The 22,018-nt window shown below is 41.0% G+C and overlaps 1 protein-coding gene across 3 annotated transcripts in view; it reads right to left on the minus strand.

Moving 5' to 3' along the window:
* Positions 1-3,304: 3,304 nt before the first annotated feature.
* Positions 3,305-22,018, minus strand: part of BMPR2 (bone morphogenetic protein receptor type 2) — a 113,847-nt gene continuing 95,133 nt past the window's right edge. Inside the window, exons 9-14 of one of the 3 annotated variants that reach the window (XM_054208387.1) lie at positions 20,847-20,994; positions 19,745-19,881; positions 14,937-15,109; positions 12,557-13,836; positions 11,089-11,169; positions 10,713-10,821 (exon numbers count right to left, since the gene is read on the minus strand). In XM_054208387.1, coding sequence (XP_054064362.1) covers positions 11,120-11,169; positions 12,557-13,836; positions 14,937-15,109; positions 19,745-19,881; positions 20,847-20,994 — 1,788 coding nt within the window. In that variant the 3' untranslated portion in view covers positions 10,713-10,821; positions 11,089-11,119. Of the gene's footprint in view, positions 10,822-11,088; positions 11,170-12,556; positions 13,837-14,936; positions 15,110-19,744; positions 19,882-20,846; positions 20,995-22,018 lie in introns of all 3 variants that reach the window. The other 2 variants (XM_054208386.1, XM_054208385.1) reach the window with 2 other exon arrangements.

A 22,018-nucleotide genomic window follows, 5' to 3' on the forward strand; every position in this document is an offset into this window, starting at 1 on the left:
TGGATGGAGAATGCCAACCTTTCAGGCTAACATGAAAAGCTGAATTTATACAGATACAAACATTTTGGTATAGTCGAGTTTTCCAGCCTGTGGAAAATTAACCTTCTTATCCAATAGAACGTGCTTTGGGTCATGGCAGCCAGCAGATGTCTATAATCTCCTGCACGTGGAGAATTTCCATAACATCAGAATTAGCAAGAAGTAAATGGGGAAAAAAAACCCTGAATGGAAACAAACGGAAGACTGACGTGGCTGTGTTCCACAAAGTACGTTCTGCAGCTGCATCACTGCTCTGGAACAAAGGGGAATATAATTATTGTTGTTTTACTTTCATTTCCCATTAGCAAAGCAAAAGCCGAATAAAAGTGGTTGTTATTTCTGCAGGAGAGAGCTGGCTGAGGTGAGTATATGAGGTCACGCAGGAAAATCGACAAGGAGACTATTTCTTAAGCCTGAGTAGCTCACGCACCCGCTGAAAAATATATGGGTAAAATTCAGCAGTACCAGCGTTGCTGCAGAGCTGAGTCAAGGCTCCTCAGTGTCCCTGCGGGTAAGGCTCAGCCACACCTGCCGGGGTAGGGCAGGACTTGGCTGCTCTTGCTGTTGGCAAGGAGCGATAACTGCTGGCAGCGGGTGGTGGGGTGTACTTTTTTTGTCACAGCTCCACCGCCTGCCTTGGTAGCAGCAGCCCCTCCGTCCAGGGCACTAGTGAAGGTGGAACGGGCGTGCAGGAGCTCTTGTTATTTGTGTGTTGATCAGGTCAGCATCCCTCCCTGCCTCGCTGCAGCGCTGCCACCAGCTTCTCTCCCCTACTCCAGAGGCAGAGCAGCCGCCTGGGGCAGGGCAGGGGTCTGTCGTGCCCCAGGGAAACGAGAGGTTCATGTGGTTCTCACCACTCCGGGTGTCCCTGGCCCCCACTGGCTCTCCCTGGCTACAACCTCATGGGAAGTCTGACTTCCTTGGAGCTGTTCCTGGGAGGACTTCAGAGGTCGCAGGCTCCCACCAATGCCATTGAGATCTCTGGATACAAAGAGCTTTGTAGGCCAGGCCTGTCCTTAAGGCCCCACGTGCAGGTGACAAGACCTGGCTAGCCAGCCTCTCTTTCCTGTGAGCTGGCGTTGCTCAGCCATCTTGAGCCAACAGTAAGCCACTGCAGGTAAACTCTCTTTCAGGGAGGGACCTTCTCCTTTTCAATAACTGTCCTAATCTCCTAATCCTTTTCTGAGGCAGAACCCCCCCATGGTAGCTGCAGATCCAGCCTGGAACATGGAGTCTGCCTCCTGCTCGCCGGGGAAGCAAGGCATGTCATGGTCCCTCCCCGTAGCCAGGGGGTTCTGGGTTCATTTGCGGGGCAGAGATTTGCCACAGAGGCAGGGGCTCAACCCATATGCTACTTGCCTCAGTTTATCGCTTCCTCATTTGTGACAGCAAGAAATGAAGCTCCTCATTCTGTCTTCCCTTCTTTCTTTGCATTTTGGAGGTAGTTCTTTGGCCACAGAGGTATAAGACTTGCACCACTTTCTTGTTTGCTCGCAAAAATCATCACTGTGGATAGAGAAAAATAAATTAACAAGAATTAAGTAAGGAGGAGAGATATAAACACTGAACCAACTGAGGTGTAGGATGGGTCCCACCAATCCGGTGCTTTAAGGTGCAAGATGTGTACTGCAACCCTGTAGGGCCTGGGATGCTGGGGAGCTGGTGCTGATGTGGAACTCCTTCCCAACGCCAAGGCAAACCCAGGAACACTGGGAGCAGAGCTGAAGAAAAGAGGAGTTCGCCACTCTGGTGACATGGCATTATGTCGAGTTTAGTGGCAGTTCGTGTAAGACTTTGCCTTAAAGCTGTGGTGACCACTGCGCGAGTGAGCTTGCAGCACGGTGATAGCGTGACCCAAGCTGGCACGGCTCTTTATGCTCCAGGCAGAAAACTGAGGAGAACCAAGTTCCCTCCACATGCATAGGCAGAATGGCTGCCTCAGAGCTCAGCTAGCATTTGGATGGCTAGAAAGGGAAAAAAATATGGGTCTTGTTTCTTGTTTAAAGGGAAGATTTAATATTTTCCTTCTGGTCAGGAAGAGAAGGTGACTTGGGGGGGTGGTACTCCATTCTTGGGACCTTTTTGAATTAATTTCCCTCTGTTCTCCACATGGACAAGCATCCCTGTCCTAAAGCCTCAGCATCCTGATGCCTGCCTTAGAGGCAATCAGGCCATGGGGCACTAACTCCCTCTCACCCTTACCAATGGTCTCACAGGAGGTGAGAAAGAAGACATCAAATGACCAGCATCACCTGTGTTCAGGTACAGTGTATCTACCATTTGTATGGTGGTGATTCCAGTTCATGGCTCAGCTTGAAGCTCCCCATAAGCATGACTGGAAGAAGGGAAACTAGAGGAAGTGCTCTTCATTGCAAAGTGAAAAAACCCAGACGACAACTTCAAAATTACGTTCTTGCATCAGGAGTTGAAAAACACCAGGAATCAAACCAAAGGAGACTGCAGTGGAGAAGAGACCTGTCACTTCCCAGCACCTCACCTTCAGGAGGCACAGCAGGCAAACTCCTGGCTCAGGCCAGTCCCCAGGGGAAATTTGCTGGGTCCTTCTACTGACTTAATCCATTTCTTTGGGTTCTGTTGGACAAGACAGCAGCTCTGGGCTGGGAAAGCTCCTGCTTGTAAGAATGCCATGACATTGTCTCCTTGCGGTGAGGGGAATGAGTGCAATAGTTTGTGTGGGAAGGACAAGGGCTTGCTATTTTAATTCTTGTCCCACTTACAAAGGTTCTTGCTTGCTGTGTTCCTCCCACATGCCTGGTTGCCATCAATCCTGCATTCTACCGAAGTGCAGCCCAACCAAAAGTGAAGGAGAAAAGTATTTAGTTTAATGCCTCTTTCTCCTGTTTTCTTTTTTTCTGTTTTTTTTTTTCTTCCTTTTGTTTTTATGCATTTAAAATCTTAGCAGAAGGACGAGGTGTGCAAGAGGCAATGTAAGGCCTACTGCTTTGAAATGCCTACAAAACTGTATTTAGTTGCCAATACAAGCATCTTAACTGGCTGACCAGTGAGAATGGACAAAAAAGCAAGCAGAGGCACAGCATTAATGTAGCAACGGCAAGCCCTGATTATTTCACTGTTATCTGGTAAGAGTGCAGTGTGCGATCTGTCACATGCTGAAAGTGTCTGAAGGTCCCGTTCCGCCCTCAGTAATGAAGGACACAGCTGCAACAGGGGTCTTCCTCTCATTCCTGCGAGCATGTCTTACTACTCATGGCCAATACCATGAAAAACCCACAGAAGACCATGCTTTTTGTCATTAATATGATCTTTAATAAATGGAATAATGCACCATTTTACAGCAAGCCTTTTCTTGTAGACCTAGAGAATAGCCTTTTAAATGTTCTTATCCAATGTCTCTGTATCAATACAATCTCTTTATTTAGGTTTATATATAACAAAGCAATTCTTACAAGTATTCATAGAAAACTCTGTAGTGGCTTTAACAATGTCAGCTTTCATAGTGGCATCCACAGATGATTAAAAAACAAAAATTAGCTTTTTATTTCATACTCACACTGTTCCATGAAACACAACTTATACAGCATAGCAAGGGTATTGGGCAGCTTATACAAAAGAAATAACTGAAAGCAATTATTTATAAATTCATACATGATATTTCCTCAGTCATTTGCGAGAAAAACCAAAAATACCCGTTAACAAAAGGGTTCTGATGAGACTCCATATTCTAGGGTTTCTCCCCCTCTTCCCCAGAAAAGCTCGCTCAGAAAGTAATGCGCTCTTTACAGTCTTTCATAAGGAAAATGGCAGTTTCACATCTTCTTATTTCAGCTTCTACAGAAGACCACACCCTAGAAATCAGTCTTTGCCATGTTCATTTTCCTCTTATGCTGCATTTGGGGGGAAAATAATCAACAGCGATTGTAAAATATGATTCCAGCTTATATAAATGTGAACAGAGCACACTTTCCTCTAGAGACAAAAAGCAGACAAGAAACATTACATACAAACCTTTTTAAATACGTTTCAATAGTGTGAAAGAGAGAGGAGAGTCACAAATCAGGAAACTCAAGTGACAAACGAAAGTCAGCTATAACCTGGACTTGGCCGTTTCTTTGTTCTGGTGACTTTTTGCAAACTACAGAAACATTAACTATTTTCTTTCCTTTTGAATAAACAAGATTGAAGTGTGATACTTCATGATACAGTTCTGAAGCACAACAAAAGTGAATCAAGTGCTCTAGAAATAAACCTCATGCATTTTTGCTCTGTGAATGGGCTACAAAAATTGACTTTTTGGAGACCCTGAAACTAGAAGTTACGAAGTCTAATTATTTCTGGTTTAAAACAGTTACCGGGCAAGATGCTATGCCCCCGACGGATGGATGTATGCTCCTGTAATATACCTGCAGAAGCCTGCAAGAACTTTGAAGAAATCCTTCCTTACTGTGACTTTTTCTGCGTCTGCTGAAACACGATGTACGCATTGAAGTTAACAACTGAATGACTTGCAAGTTTACACGATTGCTGATCAACAGGCTTTTAAAAATAACTGACAATTAGATTATGAATTAATGTAACTTTGACTAGTTCCTGGTTATTATGCACAAAGGTAGATTAAAACCACCACAAAATAAATAAAAATGGGCATAAAAACTAATTCATATTAGTAACGCGCCACAGCAGCCACTACAGCAGACCTGCACGATGCCCAGATCGACACCGAAGGGCTGTGGTGTAAGCGAGCATTTCTCTTGAAACCTTCCCCTCCCACTGGTGCAGTTCCACTCCTTGACAATTCCCATGGCTGCGCCGGCACCGACCCAGCCTGAACCCAGGCATCAGCCAGCGCCGCTTGGGACGCCAGCGGCCGGGGTTCACCCCGCTGGTCCCACATTCCACCTCTGCTTTCCCAGGCCTAATCCTCCCACGAAATTTTTAAACCCACTGCCAGCAGAACCCAACCCTCCTTTGCCCATACTCAAGGCAGACGACTCTTCGATTTCAACAGCATTCGGCTCAAGAGCTGTCTAATCTAACCGATGAGATGCTGATTTCCTCAGATAGGCTTGTGCCAAACCAAACACAACCCCCATTTCGATTCGGAGGAGTACCCAAATCCATTACCTGCAGAAGTGGAAGTTCTGCTACCAGTTCTAGTCAGTACAGAAGAAGCCTCGAAATGAGAAATCTGATTTGTTACTATTTCACATAAAAACTGAACCTACTGGGGGGTGGGTGGGTGGTGGGATCAAAAAAGGGATTCTATAGTTTTATATGACGATATAGAAGCCTAAAATGTAATTGGATTCAATGGACAGAAATACTATGTTTAAATGGCAACCACGCACATAACTATAACTACTACATAAAAAAGCCTTCTAAAAATTACATTTTGGATTATTTTTTGATCTTTAAGAGGGGTACCTTAAAATTACTCAGCTTCAGATAAATTTTGTCACATGCATTCCCAGCTTTTTCCCTCTCTCTCACATAAATCCACTCCACCTAAACAATCAGTGACACGTCTGTCACGGGAGATCTTGCACTACTGGACTGTGTGTCACAGTCAGATCCCAATTTTACCGTGATGTGCTAAAGACAACTTAAAAATGGCATATGAAGAAGAACATTATATTTGCTACCAGTGCTACCATCTGATGCTGTAACTCACAGAATTTAATCCTGGAATTTGCGCAGAACATACATATGCATCTAAATACATACAGAGTTTACATAAAAATGTGTATTTGGCTTCACTGCAATATGGATAGCTTTTTCACTGAAGAAAGGCTTGAACAAAAAATAACGAGCACATTAAAAAAAAGGAGGTTAATATATTCATCCGTTAAAATGGATTGTGGGAGACCAGACAGAAAAATTCAAATAATCCCAGTTTTTGCAAAATACTAAATTGTCCAGCCTATAATCCAACTTTCATAGACTAATCAGTCCTATTTCAATTTTCTCTGATAAGCTGCTCCAAATTTTCTAATTAGGCATCAGGTCATGTATATGCTACTGTGCTCAGCAATTATTATTTTTATGACTTAGAACCAGAACAGCCTGTTTCAGCAATAGGAACTGCCATCAGTTTTTTACAAGTAAAAATTACAGCATAATTAGTTTCTCCTGTATCGACTGCATATGTGAATTTTAAAAAATCTCCCTAATTAGGCTGGAACTTTCCATAATAACGTTTTCAATGGCAGAATGGCTATGATCGTTTGAATATTTTTCATGAAAGAAAATTATAATCTGAACATACATTTAGTAATGCTATTAGTGGACTATTTTTTTTTAACATTTAAAAAAGGAATATCATTAGAGCAGAATGCACTGGACAGTGAAACTATGGCATGTACAATGTATACATATAAATTTTTAAAGTAACAATTTATTATTATTAACTTTGGCCCAGTAATCTATTCCATACAAATACAGAACTTCCTTATTCTCCTTTCTGAGGCAGGTAGGATTAAAGATTTCTTTTAGAGAACGCTGACAGGTGGGAAGATATGTACGTTCTAAACATATATATAACGTGGGTGTTTTTTCTTGTTTGTTTCCTGAAACCTGCCAGCATCCATCTTGCATTGTTTTTTGTCCCCAGTGCACTGAAAAAAAAAAAAAAATGAAACTGTGTTGCCTTTGAAAATTAGGTATTTTTCTATGTGGAAACAAGACACAAACAGCAGTGAAAAAGCAAAAGGCAAACAGAAATGTTCTGTTTCTGAGAATATTCTAAAGATGACAATATCAACATTTTTTTTTAAATGAGGAATTCCTTTACCTTTAGCTGTGCAATTGAAGTGCATCTTGAAATTTCAAGAATGGCATTTTTAATACTAATTGTTTACCACATGAAGCTATAGGGCATTATAAGCAAATTCAGGGGAAGTGTTGCAGATAATCCGACTTGTAAATATCAATTTTAGAACAAAATAAATCTGACTGTGAGGCATGTCTGTTCAAATGGTTAGAATTCACATTCTAAAAACCATGTTACATTGGTGAATATCTCTATTATAGGAAACAGAAAGAGAGACAACGCATTCACCTAAGCAACTCTTCTGGCTTCTACTAATACGTCATTTTCTAAAACCAGAAAGATTTTAGATTTTGGCTTATATATACAAACATCACAAATGTTTGCTCTAACATTTTACTTGAATTATACATTATAAATTACCATAGCAAATATTCTACTGTTGCCTACTTGACAGTGGCACAATTCATAGGTATTTACACTATCATTCTATGTTCATTTTGCTATATTTATCTTGTCTGCAATATACATGAAAAATTGATAGAAAATTATCAATTTTCATCATTATTCTTTTTTCTTAAAAAAAAAACCAAAACCAACCAAACAAAAAACAAACCACAAAGAAATAAAACACCTTTGTCTGCCCTCATTATAATACATTTATCAACTATCCATGTGTCCGATCTGTAGAATTCTCTCTCTTACACGTAATTTTGTTTGGTTAAGGATGATTCCCCACAGCGTGAGATACAAGTCAGTATCATTTAATTTACAGAGAAAATATTCTGTGGAGATTGGATTATGTGCTGTGAGCAAAAAAGGGCATTACTAAATTAAGCATTAAAACAAAACCTGCTCATCTAGCTCTGCAGAATTACAGTATTTTGGTACCTACTTGAGAGTTTGATTTGACAGACCTTTAAAAATAAATAGTTTTTTCCTCTAATTAATTTATAGGGTATTGTGTGATAAAGTACATATTTCTATCATGTTACAAATTATTTTTATCCACGGTAGATTACAAAGCCAATACTTTTCTACTAATTACAATTCATCCCAAAGGCCTTCCAGTGACAGAAATAGATAAAGGAAAAGAATGTATTACGTTTGCTTTAAGAATATTTAAGGAAAACTAGAGAAGAACATTTTCATCTGGTATTAAAATGATTTTGATTGCATTGAGCATGAGAAAGCTGGATTTCTTAGAAAAGACTGGCCTGAAAAGAAAGGCTAGAAGACTGGTGCAAATCTGTCTGAGAAGAAAGAAGCAGTAGCCAGAGCAAATAACTCTTCTCTCCCCAGAGCGTTTCAAGTTAGATAAGAGTGTCCTAAATATGCTTTTCAGCCCACATTTTGGAATGCTGACGGATGATACACGCAAGGCAAAGCAAAAAGTCATTGGGAAAGGAGGGAAGAACCTTCAATGTGCACGATATGGTGATCATCACAGAACAACAGACCATACTTCAAATGGAGACTCAAAGAAGGCCAAGAGAAGAAAACCGCAGCCAGCGTTACGAACAGAATGCCAACAATTCTGATTCAGGTCTTGAAACCCAGCTGAGCAACTGGCAGGTTTTCAACATCTGGGACGCGAGATTGCAGCAGATGGGAAGCCGGAGAGCGAATTAAAAGTAAAACCAGAAAAAGGCTGTATTTTTGAAGAGGGGAGATATAACTGTGTACTTATACAGGCAGGTAACAGATTTATCCCTCAGAGACAAAAGGTACTACTTGAACTGGTGCTTAAAGAACACAGGGAGCCCAAAACGTGTCTCGTGGCTTGTATTTCTACAACTACACTTAATCAAAGTCTGGATTTATAGAGTTATCTCTTGGAGATATCTAGGAGAATCTAAGAAACATTAAGAAGCATTACAAGAGAAAATCATAAACAAGGGAGTCTGGGAAACAGCAAGGATCAGATGTAGCAAGGCATGTATTACACTAGTTGTATCATCAGATATAGAAGAACGAGGTTGGCAACGTTTACCTCTGGGGGAAAAAATAATACAACAGCAAGGAAACAAATGAGCCTGAAAGCACAGAGCATCTGTTTCAGTCAGCCGAAAGGAGACAGGCTGGGGGAGGCAATTGTTTGCTGCCAGTATCCTGCCATAGGAGTTTGGCAGGCCGACTGAATTGATTTTCTTTCTTTGAACATCACCAGTTTTCAGATACAGTGATAAAACTTTACTCAGTACCAAAGACTGACGTGCGTTATATCTTTTTTTTTTTATCTGAGTAGTTTTTACTGAAGTGTTTTCAATCAGAAAGAATGTCTCAGGTGGAAGGATATTTCTTAGGCAGAAGGAGGTCCTGACCAATAAGCAAATTATTTTTTCAGTAGACAGTAAAAACAATCATTCTAAAAAAAGGTAAGGTTTACTTGAGATTGTGAAAAAACATTTTATCTCAATAGATACTACATTCATGTTCACTGACATCTAAAATCAATGTGCATACAAACTGAAGGGTCTAAGCAGAGGGAAAAAACCCCAGCCCTCCCCCGCAAACACTCATAACCATGAATTTTAAAAGCATGCAATAAATTTTAACAAGATGATTGAGAGGCTCTAGAAACTCTGAAGGGAGGACGAGTTTCAACTCAACTCAGCAACAACAGTCAATTAGGATGCACCTACCTGCATAAGTAATCAGGCTGATTTTACCCCAGATTGTCAGTAAGGAGGTAAATCAGGAAAGATTTGTGACTCATCACAAACCTGTTTTGTGCCAAATAAGATTAATGATTTTTCCTCTGCGTAAACAAAATCTGTTTGCAACCTATCTTCATTAGAGCTTTTGACAGTTATTAAGATTTCTGAATAAAATGTATTTTCAATGTACATCATTAATGACCTAATAAGGTTTTAAATAAATACAGGGGGTGAAACTGCACACAAAATAAAATGGAAAAAATGGCTGACTGTTACCTTACATTTGTTCAACGTTTTGTTATTCAGAACTTCACAGGCTGGCATCTACTACTATGAAGGAAACACATTTTGATTTGGAAGGATCAAAGGAAACGTACTGAGCTCAGATACTTTTTTTTTCTTGTTTCTTTTTGAAAGCCCTTTCGTGCATTGTCACCTCAGAGCACAAAGTGATATAGGCAGCTGCTTCAAGCTGGCTACGGTGTGCAAAGTTCACTGTCATGACCGGCTGACTGCTCAACTGTCAGGGAAAAATTAACAAATACAAAAAGGGGAACATGTGGCAGTTTTAGAAACACACTTTTCAATAAAGCATACTGTGAACTATAGACTATTGCACATTTCAACATGACACGAGAAAAATAGGGGGGTTCAAAAGAGGATACACTTTGTAACATAGAAATATACAGACTAGCTTGTGCACAGAAATCAAAACATGGTTACAAGACACCACTGCAGTCAAACCTGTCTTATAGTCTGCTCATGATCTTAGAGACCTTAAGAAACTGGTCCGAACTGATTATCAGCAATACTTTTTTTTGTTACTTTTTTTAAAAAAATATTTTAAGACCACATTTTTGATACACATATATATATTCCGTGGTCAAAACAGACAGACTTAACTTTAGCGATACTAAATAAAAGTGCAAAAACGTTCAAAAAATAAAACAAAATAAAAAAATATGGAAGCATAAGCTAAAAATTTTCTGCATAGCTGAAATCTATTTAAAGCGAGTCCTTGGTAGGGGCTGCTGACAGGAGGAAAAAGCAGTTTTTTTAAAATGTCTTCTGCATGTTTATTTCAAATAATGCAAAAAAAAGGTCATTTGTCGGCTTTTGAAGAATTTCACAGGCAGTTCACTCCTGCGTCCTTAGATACCATTGTGGTGGCAGTGCCTCCTTCCGCAAGGTAAACAGCAGTGCTGGATTTGGAGTGAACTGCCCGGTCACTGCCGTTATTGTTGACCTCGCAGTGCAGCGGCTCGGTGGAGATGACCCACGTTGAAGGACGCCACCGCTTCAGCGAGTACGGAGTTTTCACACGTTTCTTGATCTTTTCTCCTGAGCCCGATTTGCCATCCTGTGAAGAGTCACCTACTGAAGACAAACAAACAAACAAAAAACCAAACAAAAAACAAAAACAGAGGAGAAAACAGTATTACGAGGAAGGTAAGATTAGACTGGAGAGTCCAGGGCTGTTATTCATGCAAAACAGAACAAAAGAACAAAATCTTATCTTATCACACAAAAGCAACTGTGTGGCAGAGGCACGACGGGTATATCAACTACAGTAGCTGCCATTAAAACAAGGGGTCAGATTCTGTTCTCTGTCAGAAATTACTTCAGCGAAGTAATTTGTGTTACCTTGAATGCACATTGGCATCAAACAGCAGAATCAGCATTTGACATTTGAGGGGCTTTTGCAATCATAGTATCTTAAATTACCTGTAATGGGAGGCACAAAAAAAGTGTCGCTACGACAGGACGGCAAAGGCTGAACTTTTAATAGCATAATTAAATCATAGTTCCCCTAATCCTACTTCACCTGGCAAACCATTTCACCTGGAAATAAAATGGTCCAAGCTCTGTTAAAATCATAAGTCAGGATTTGGGATGTTCGGTTGCAAAACTGGCAAAACCAACTTTAATAATGATAGAATTTCAGCAGTAGAAATCTGATTGTTAAAAAAAACTTTCACGTTACACAACCTTCAAACCCTTTCTTTTAACTTAACCTTCAATTAAAGAAAGTTACTGCAATGATCTTTTTTCTTTACCTCAGTAAGTTTTCAACTCAACATGTTAAGGCAAAAATTAAGGTTTCCTACTTAAAAGGAAGACTTAAACATTCCACTGCTGAATATTCAAACTCCATTTCTTGAAAGATCTGTTCTGGTTTGTTTCTAAACCTTTTCTTTTCGAACATGCCTGGCACCCCAGATTATTTCACTTGTATCACAGCGTCTGTCTAAACACAGTCGGAGGTTTGCAAGCACCTTCCAAAGACTACAGTGCATTCTGGAAATACATTTGCTTAAAAAAATGCACACAGGAAGCCTTTCCAACAGCTCCAACAGGCCCAAAGACAAACTCAGAGGGTGCACCTAATTTAACTACATGATTACATTCTTACTGTAAAAAGGAGAGCCCCATTGTAACCTCTTAAATCTTTGCCGTAAAACTCTTAAGGCAGTTACTCTGAAGGAGTCTAATAAATAGATTCTAACTACTTTGATTAATTTTTAGTATGTACATAGTAAACCGATGAAGGATTGCTATAATTGTTGGAGCTCAGATAGCAAAGACCATCCATTTAGGCTGGGCTAATACAGTAAAATCAGTTGCTTTAAAAGTAATGAAGTGTATAAAATAGTTATTATAATAAATTATTTTAATCAATACATCTTAAAGACAGCTACCCTTAAGAGAATGAGGAAGAGTAAGGAAAAGAAGGTATAATGTGCCCCTGAAGGAAGAAATAGGAAGCTTTTTCAACGTGCTTTGCAGTTGCAAAGTTAGGTGCCTTGCAAGGAATAATGAAAATTAGAAATTACTCCCTTCCTAGAGTCAGAGTAGATAGGTTATAAAGGGACAGATTTATTCCGTGGATGTGGAAGGAAGACAGTGACCTAACATGTGCTGGAGTTGATGGAGACAGGACTTAATTGAGAAGATTGAAATTGTGCTGACAGAAATTAAATTTATATGGGATTTAGTAAGTATGCTTTGAGGAGGGACAGGAGACACAGAATTATTTTCTATTCAAGCAGATATACGTAGTTATTAAGTAAAAAAGTATCAGGGAAAGTGTTCAAGTCCTGCAGGCACTTACACTGCATACTACTGCTATCCAAACTATTTGTGGCTGATAGATCCAGCGAATTAGGTCTCTGTGCTCTTCTAGTCTGGGTCTGCCCAGGATTTCTCGCTACATTCTGCATACTGACTGTAGCTGTGTCTTGCACTGGACATGGATTACTGTTGTTGTTATTGGCATTTGTTCGGCCATTATCCAGTGGTCGCTCTCTCCTGTCTACTAGGCGGTCCAGAACGCCTTCATCATGGCCAACCTGCTGCTCCCGCCTCAATAAGGGTTCATGCTCGTCAGGGCTTGAATTAATATTCAGCCGACTATCCTCTCCACTGAACTGGTTCTGAAGCATTTCCTGGGCCCTCTGCGCTACCGAACTGGCTGTCTGGCCAGATGGCACCGTCCCATTGGCATACTGGGTTGTGCCAGCATGAGAGTTTATGCTGTGGCTTCTCCCAGCCACTCCGTTCATGGTAACTGTCACAACATGAGGTTCTGCAGCATTGATAGTGTTCATCTTGGCAACGCCTGTTTCCACTTGCTTCAAGTTTGATTTGTGCTTGCCACCAAATTTTAACCGTGGCTCCTTTGTTGAATTTTTGGTGTTTAGGGGGAGGCTAGTAGGCCTCTTCGGAAGGTTCTGTTGCTTGGGTAGAGGATAGACCTGAGCAGATGGGACATCTGGAATCAAACATGCTTGACCATTGCCAGCTTGCGTGAAGTCCTGTTGTCCTGTCACCTCTACTGCAAGTTTTATCAGTGGATAAAGCAAGCTGGAACTAGTGCTGCTGAGTGGATCTGGCCCACTAAACTGCTTAAGTGAATGTTCCATCAGATTCTCATCAGAGCTTTCTTTCAGGTTCTTATCCACTTCTTTTGGATCCAATTTATTTGTCTCTAAGTCCTCCTCTGTTAGCTGCAGACAAACAGGGGTGGGCCCACCTGGCTGCATGACATTTGTAGTATGTAAGTTTGTTTCATCCGAATAAGGCATTTCGGATATGGTGGTCATGCCAGTGCTAGGAGTGAGGCCAGTCGTATTGGTGGTGGTAGTATTGGTGGACAAACTGGTGACACTCGTCTCAGGACTAGGGATGCGAGCTTGTGCTTGTTGCCGCTCATAGTTAATGGAGTTTCTATTCTTTTCCCCTGAAGTCAATGGGGTAGTGGACATTGAATGTTCAGAAGAAATGTTCTTCACTATGCTGTCAGTGTGGTGGATTGAATCTTCAATGTAGGAAGAGGAAGAGTAATCTGGATATGGCCTTATCTTTGACACACGCCTATGATGTGACAGATTCCTTTAAGAAAAAACAAGTCATATTAAGATCATGTATGTAAAAACCACCTCATATCATAAAGCCTCTAATTTAAGACAGCTGAATGTCTTTCTGCTTCTTTTCATGCATAAGCTAAGGACAGATACTGTACAAACTAAGATCCTTCACTAACTTCCTTAAAAAATCCTGGGTAGCAGAAAATTGCTTTTACCAGGACAGCAATTTCGTCACAGATGTTACTTATACAACTAGGTCAGATAACAGTAATTCTCTTCTATTTGTCCAATATGCTCTTTGTCCACTTCACTGATAAGGTACTGCTCTAATTGCAGAGAAGTGATGCTGAAGGAGGGCAACAAGAACTCAACACACAGAACGGAGAAAGTGATGCTGGGAAAAAGTCACAAGGTCCTAAACCATGAAAAATCTGTTATTTTAACAATTTAGATAGTCTACGATTTGAACATAATTTTTTTTCATTACAGTAAACACTGCCACATGCAGCAACATTACTCTTCTCTCAAATCCACATCTCTAGTGTATACTATTAAGCACTAACGTCAGTTCTGCAAATTCTCGCTCCCTCTGGATCAATATACAAGCAGAGAATGCGCAGCGTCTCTCTCGCTGGGGTCAGAATAACAATGACTTAAGTGATGGCCCTGCAGTTCTTTAACTGAAAAGCTACAGGTTTGAGACTTGGTGATTTCCTGAACTCGTATTGCCTGCAAATTCACAGCTTTTAGGAGAACATTTTAAATAGAAGTTTTACGCATCATATAGCAAGAGTCCTTAAAGACAATTCATCGTCACTTCACATCTTTGCAAACGTGTTTGGACAGTTTGCTTAAGTTCAGCTTAAAAGGCCCCTCTGTGAGAAGTACAGTTGCTTTCATAAAAGTTGCCTGAATTCTGGGGACACATAAGGAGATCTGAAGAGCGCAAGCAATCAGAATCATGTCATACAGTACCCATATGCAGATTAGCTCACGTAACACACACCCACTTAACGGGTGCAGCAACATTAAGCCAGCAGCATGCTCTAGCTTCCTTCCTGGAGTGAACTGAGCATTGCGTGGGGCGTTCGTTGCTGACTAAAACCAAATGCTTTCTCTTCTTACCGCTCATTTTGCATGGCAGTTGACATAGGGTTGACTGTTGGACTAACTGATTTATTTCTCTCCCAAATCATCATGAGTTCTGCCATCCTCTCCTCCGCACACTGCGCTGTTAGTCGAGCTTCAGCATCTTGATCCCAACAGTCTTCGATTGTTTCTTTTAGCGACCTCACAGCCTGCCAGGAGACAAAGGAACAAAACCCCTTTATCTTAAATGACTTTCCCTTTATATTGTTCTTCTAATTCACTGCTTTATGACAGCATTCTGTATGCATAAAAATAGTCACAAGCTGGTGAGAAAGAGAAACGGAAGATATGCAATTTCTTTCAAAGCTAGTTTACCCTAAAACCAGCAATATGCAGGACTAATATTATCATACCCCACACACAATCACCAACTAGGAAGACCGTTATTTAGGAAAAGCTACATTCGCTATTGTCCATAGAACCTTCAGCCAGCCCTCACTGATGTCTGCATGCTCAGCTCACTCTCCCTGCCGTATGAAAGCTGTGTACTAAGGATTGATGATATTCTGGAAATGCTGTCATTGTTACACCCCCAATTCAGCTAACGGTCCCTGCCTTGCTTCCCTGCACTGTATGCAAAATAACACAGCCTTGCTCATTTTGTCATGGCTTTTCTTCCTTTGTTCAACACTAACATCCAAATGCCTCACACATACCAGTGAATTTGTCTGCGCTACGGGAGGAGATTATTGCTGCCCTTGTTTTACAGATGGAGAAACAGAAGCAGACACACTTTCCAGGGATCACACTGTGGGGTGAATGGTGCAGTCAGAATTAGAGCTCAAGACCTCCAAAACGTGCTGCCATATGGTCAGAGATCTGGAGAGGAGACAGCTGAAATTACGAGCACTGAACGCTTCTGCTTCCACTGCATCCAAAGTACAAAAACCAGGCAGGCATTTATTGGCCCCTGCTGCCAATCTATGGCCCATGGATAGGACACAGTTTGCCAGAACATCTCACATCCACAGCCCAGCTTTAACCTCTCCAGCACCAATGACTGTGCATCGCTCCAGCTGGGCACTAAGGCCTCCGACTGCCTCTGTGCCAGAACTGCCTTGTTCGCTTCTGGCAGGGAAAGGCAGGACGAGCTCTGCACGCCGGCCAAGAGCTCCTCGCCCACAGAGCGGGCTCCTGGCATCACCTGCATCTGGCAAGTGACTGCTGCTTCGTGATGCAGCTACGGCTGCACAGGTGGGGACAGGCTCCCACACAACCAAACCTTTATTCTCCTTTCCCACAGTGGATCGAAGAGGGGCGAAGCAGCTACTTCCCTCTTAGCTGAGGGACATGACTCTAAAAGCACGCTCAAGGACAACAGCAGGATAGCGTACTGGATCCATTTTCCCTCCCAGAATAATAAGCCTTCATTTGGCTGTTAGGACTTGATTTAGCCACAATTTAGACGCATCTAAGTCAGCGGACACCCTAATCTCCTGGCTTGCCCCTCTGTAAGAGTGTCCCCTCCTACAGGTTTCACCAGCAGTAAATTTAACCAGTGTTTAATTGAATATTGTCTCTCTTCTAGCAGATCTTTTCCTTTTGATGTTTTAAGGATCATGAAAGGAGCACAGTGATGACTGTACAGATAGTTAACAAAACTGACATCCTAGAGCTTCACATTTACCACAGTAATGTGTTTTCTATTAATTTCAGGTTCAAAGATATCTATACTAAAATGCGCTATTTAGAAGTTCTAGCACTCATAAAAAAGACAGAAGGGACACGAAATCTGCATTGTTCTATTAATATCCTTCAGTCCTGACCTTTGAAGTCAAGCTTGGGCCCTGCTTGGCTTTGGCAAATGACACAAAAATGGTGCTAACACCTCAACTCAGTTTATAGCCCCAGAATTATTTTATGCACATCATCTGCTTGGATTGTTGATTTATACTGTGAAAAACAATACTGCTAATCAAGGTCTGTATCGTAATGCTTATGTTCAAGCAGCAAACTGAGACTGCATAGGTAACCATAAATTTAGGATTCCACATCTTTTGAGTGCCTTAATCATGTGACCTAAAAAATAAAACATTGCTTTTATTTTTATTTCACACATGAAAAGGGCAAATAACATTTCTCTAATAGATCAATTTGCATGAAAGTGTTATAACCCAACATGTCAGCGTAGCTTTAAATAACAGACAGAAGTCTTTTATCCCATGTATTAGACACAGGAGGTTAGGACCTGGGTCCAGGGTGAGGTTGTCTGGAGCTTAGTTTTCTACAGTATCTCCCCTAGAGCGCTCATTCAGTTGTTATCCTAGACTGGCATAGGGTGGAGTGGGTTGTTTGATAAACGAGAGAACTACAGATGGTTTATTTATTCTTCTTTTTTCTTAAAGCAATGGTGTAGGTCCATCCTTACAGCTGGACTTATCATCATTATTGTTATTATTTTGAATTTTTTAAAACAATTAGTGACAACACGTAGAATGTTTTAGGCAGTTTAAATATAGGGATCATTACTAGCTCAGTGTCTAATAATCCTGGAGTCCATCAGCTTGTTAGAACATAATTAACATTTAAAACGGTAGTCTGCAAAACAAAACAAACTTTCTTGAACTGTTTTAGTTATAACTGTCTTCAAAAACAGCTGTCAAGCTCGGTTCTTTCAACACTGCATTTGCCAACATGGCTATAGTTAAAACAGCTGCTTCTTGATTTCCTATATAATTTGGGCGTGGATTTTTTCTTTTTTGTCTCCCCTTCCCCTGACTGGCTGGCCAAAACTGTGTAATAAAAGAACCTCTCTATGAAGCTCTCAACTCAGTTACAACATGTTTTACAACAGTGTTAATACTGGAGGCTATGCTCCTCTCTGAAAATGGTTTCATACATATTTACAAGTACCAGCATAGATGAGGCCTTAGGCTGCCCATTATCTGCACAGTAGCTACATGCTTATCATCTAGCAAAGTCTCTGAAGATTGAAGGGCGTAATTTCAGCAAGGGAATAACCAGAATTATCTTTTTAAATAAGAGTCAAATATTGAGTACACCCTCAGCAAGTTTGCTGATGACACCAAGCTGTGTGGAGGGGTCAACACGCTGGAGGGAAGGGATGCCATCCAGAGGGACCTGGACAGGCTTGAGAGGTGGGCCCATGCAAACCTCATGGAGTTCAACGAGGCCAAGGGCAAGGTCCTGCACCTGGGTTGGCGCAATCCCAAGCACAAATACAGGCTGGGTGGAGAATGGATTGAGAGCAGCCCTGAGGAGAAGGACTTGGTGTGGGTTGATGAGAAGCTCAACATGACTGGCAATGCGTGCTCACAGTCCAGAAAGCCAACCGCATCCTGGGCTGCATCAAAAGAAGCGTGGCCAGCAGGTCATGGGAGGTGATTCTGCCCCTCTGCTCTGCATTGGTGACACCCCACCTGGAGTATTGCATCCAGCTCTGGGATGCCCAACATAAAAAGGACATGGACCTGTTGGAGTGAGTCCAGAGGAGGACCATGAAGATGGTCAGAGGGCTGGAGCACCTCTGCTATGAGGACAGGCTGAGAGAGTTGGGGCTGTTCAGCCTGGAGAAGGGAAGGCTCTGAGGAGACCTTACAGAGGCCTTCCAGTACCTAAAGGGGGCCTACAGGAAAGCTGGGGAGGGACTCTTTATCAGAGAGTATAGCAATAGGACGAGGGGTAACAGTTTTAAACTGAAAGAGGGGAGATTTACATTAGATATCAGGAAGAAATTCTTTACTGTGAGGTGGTGAGGCACTGGAACAGGTTGCCCAGGGAAGCTGTGGCTGCCCCATCCCTGGAGGTGTTCAAGGCCAGGCTGGATGGGGCTTTGAGCAGCCTGGTCTAGTGGGAGGTGTCCCTGCCCATGGCAGGGGGGCTGGAACTGGATGATCTTTAAGGTCCCTTCCAACACTAACCATTGTATGCTCCTATGATTCTATGTCATTTTCCTAGTTCCAATCAAGCTATTTTAGCTTAAACAAGTTACCGTGTATCAGGTGGAACCCAGTAACTGTTTGCATTTCTCTTTGCTTGTAATAAAAGGCAAACAACCCCCTTCAAGCTAAGTGGATTCGTGTTACCTTGCCTTTGCTGCAGATGAAAGCAAGCACACAGACTCCTACCAGAGTTCAGCTGACTTGCTGGAACTTGTTGGCCTGCAGCAGTAAGCAAGGCTCTAAGCCATAGCTATACTAATTCAAAACAACAAACAACGTTACTATGTTTATAGTCTTGAAAATAAAAATTGGAGATCAAATGAAGCCATATAAAATTTCTAATGTAGTTATAATGAAATGATTGCTAGAAGCTGTAGCCCCTGCAAATTCTGAGGACTATACAACTTCAGAAAAGTTTATTACAGTGTTTATAGATTTTAGTTTTGGAAGAGTATATTTACATTTTTGCCAACTATTTCAGGGTGTTATTAGTATATAAGATGTCAAAAAGGCAGCAAATGCCTTTATATTTCCATCCAGCATACAGAGAACATATGTGCACTGCATGCATTATACTATAGCTACTGTCTAACAATTAATATAACAAGTTATCTTATGTGTATCACACTTCAGCATTCGATAAGAATCACAGTGTTTTTCATTAAAAGAAATCTAGCTTTCATGTTAATGGCCTTTGAAAAACTGCTTCAATATTTAAGGAGTCCAGACAGAAGCAGGTCCCAATCCTTAAAACACTAACAAAAATTAAAAAAAAAAAAAAGAGACAAAAAAAAAAAAGACTTATTCAAAAATTGCTTTTAAGAAATGAGTATACCCTATAGCTGGTTAAATGATTGTTTCTTTGAAAATATTCTATCTCACCAGGCTGTTCTCCTTCCACGCTTCTGGGAATTTTGGTCTTTGCTTCTCTCTAGACACCAAGACTTGCATATCTTCAAAAGTGGGATGGTTTCCGACTTCTGTCTGGAAAGCCATCTGGTACTCTGGCACTGATTCCCCTGTTAGCAAAAGAAAGAAAGAAAAACATCACAGATTAAAAGGCAGAGCAAGGGCTTTCGGGTGATGAAAGGCAGTATCAAAGTTGCTGTCTATCGAGATGTTCTCCACGTTCCCCCAAAGTCTAACTTCACATAAAAAGCTGAATTAACTGCAAATGAATTAAGCGTTGTTCAGCAGCCTCTCAAAGGATAGCATCTTCAAACTTTGCTGGTTGCGTGGCACATTCAGAATGTCTTAGAGCCTGAGGACGACACCTAATTTCTGTGAAACGTCGCTGACTGAATATATTCATGTACTTCATTTGGGAGGAAGCCCAGTGAGATTACAAGTCCCTGCACATGAAGTGCAGCTGTTTGACTACAGAGAGAATGCTGCACGTCAGATTAACTCTATATGCTGTATCTTGGGAAGAAGATGGTGGTTGCGACACAATCTCACATGCTAAAAGTCTACTTCCTCTTGTTTTATGTTACGGGTATGGAGGATTTCCCTGAATTTGCAATATCACTAGCATGAATAAAAGTACGACTGACTACCATAAATAAAAGTACGACTGACTAAAGACTACATTAAATCACAGCACTTTCCCATCCATTCCTTCACAAAGAAAGTCTGAAAGACACTTCAGGCACTTTTAGCAGTTTTAAGAACTGAAAGTACTGCCTTTGCCATCAGCCCAACTCCCAGTGTTTGTAAACTCTGGACAATAATAATAACAATGCTCAAATTGCACTTACTATGAGCCCCGCAAACTGCTTAAACAGATCTTTCACCATACTGCATTGACATATACAATACACTGCATTGACAACAACCATCTCGAACACTAGATGGCACCGACTTAATGGCAAAAACAATTGAGAAAATTATTTCCCTTCTTTACTTTAAAAACCTAGGGCTAGGAGGTAGCTTTGGGTGCTGGTACCTTTCTACTACTAATTTTTTTTCCACTTCTTTTAGTTACCTGGGAAGAGGTCTGTACATCTCATAAATATCTCCCAGTAGATAAGGCCTAGCGCATACATATCTACTTGTTTCAAAGCAGATTCACAGTCCCTCAAGTTCACTGCTCCTTCAAGCACTTCTGGGGCCATATAGCGGATTGTACCGACCTGGAAAAACATAAAATCAAAGCTTCAAATCAGGAAGCGATTTCCAAATTCAATTTATTATGAAGATTCTTTTCTTTTAGTACCCTACTTTGCTTGATATTTTCTACAGTTAAGGGAAATGCAGTTCCCTTCTAATCCATGTCCTCAGCTTCTTATCAGGAGCGTAGTCAAAATAAACCCCTTCCCCTACTCTGTCACTTTTTTGTATGTACCAAAACAAAATAATTTTGTCCCCTACTCATATGTTCCCATGTTCTCAATGTTCTCATATGCAATACGATACAGCAGGAATGTTTTTGGTTTGTTTGTTTGTTTTTTCCCTGAAATTACTCTGTTAAACACCAAGGTACTTGTCATAATGGAAGAGGATGCTGCTGAACAAGGAACTTGTTCTCTTTATTCTTAGACTGTCAGAAAAGCACTCCCCTACATCTTCCATGGTCAAGGGTTATTAACAGCCTTAGAAGATACCTATACATTTCCACTAGGAAATATGTTAGATCAGAGCAATCATTCATCAGTACTTTGAGGACAGTATTTTGTCACAGAACTATTCCACATCCTCGCATTTTAAACTGGTTTCCCTGTTCTTTGTTCAGTAAGGGGAGACCTAAAAAGAGGACCTGGGCACTAGTCATTATTAATGTAGCACTTGCTTTCTAAGGGAAGGGGACTATCACTGTGAAACACATTCTTTGAATGAAATGTGAAGGTTTTCTGTAGAAGCACAAAGATGACAAATATACTGAACCATTAGGGAATTTTATTCTCTGTTTAAAATAGTCTCACTGTATTTCAGTAGCCTATATTCAGGTAACAGTGTATCTATGCTTATACAAAATGAAAACAACAAAAAACCCATTCTCTGAATCACAGCATCATAAAAAAGAAAGCTTAAGAAATCGGTTTCTTCTTTTTGCCCAGAATCCATTCTAACCCACTCCTAGCAGATGTTTTCCCAATCTGTTCCTTAAATTCATAAAATGATGCAAATTCTATATAGCCTTCCTCAGCAGTCCATTCC

The sequence above is a fragment of the Rissa tridactyla genome, chromosome 7 (assembly GCF_028500815.1).
Source record: "Rissa tridactyla isolate bRisTri1 chromosome 7, bRisTri1.patW.cur.20221130, whole genome shotgun sequence".
NCBI classification, from domain to species: Eukaryota; Metazoa; Chordata; class Aves; order Charadriiformes; family Laridae; genus Rissa; species Rissa tridactyla.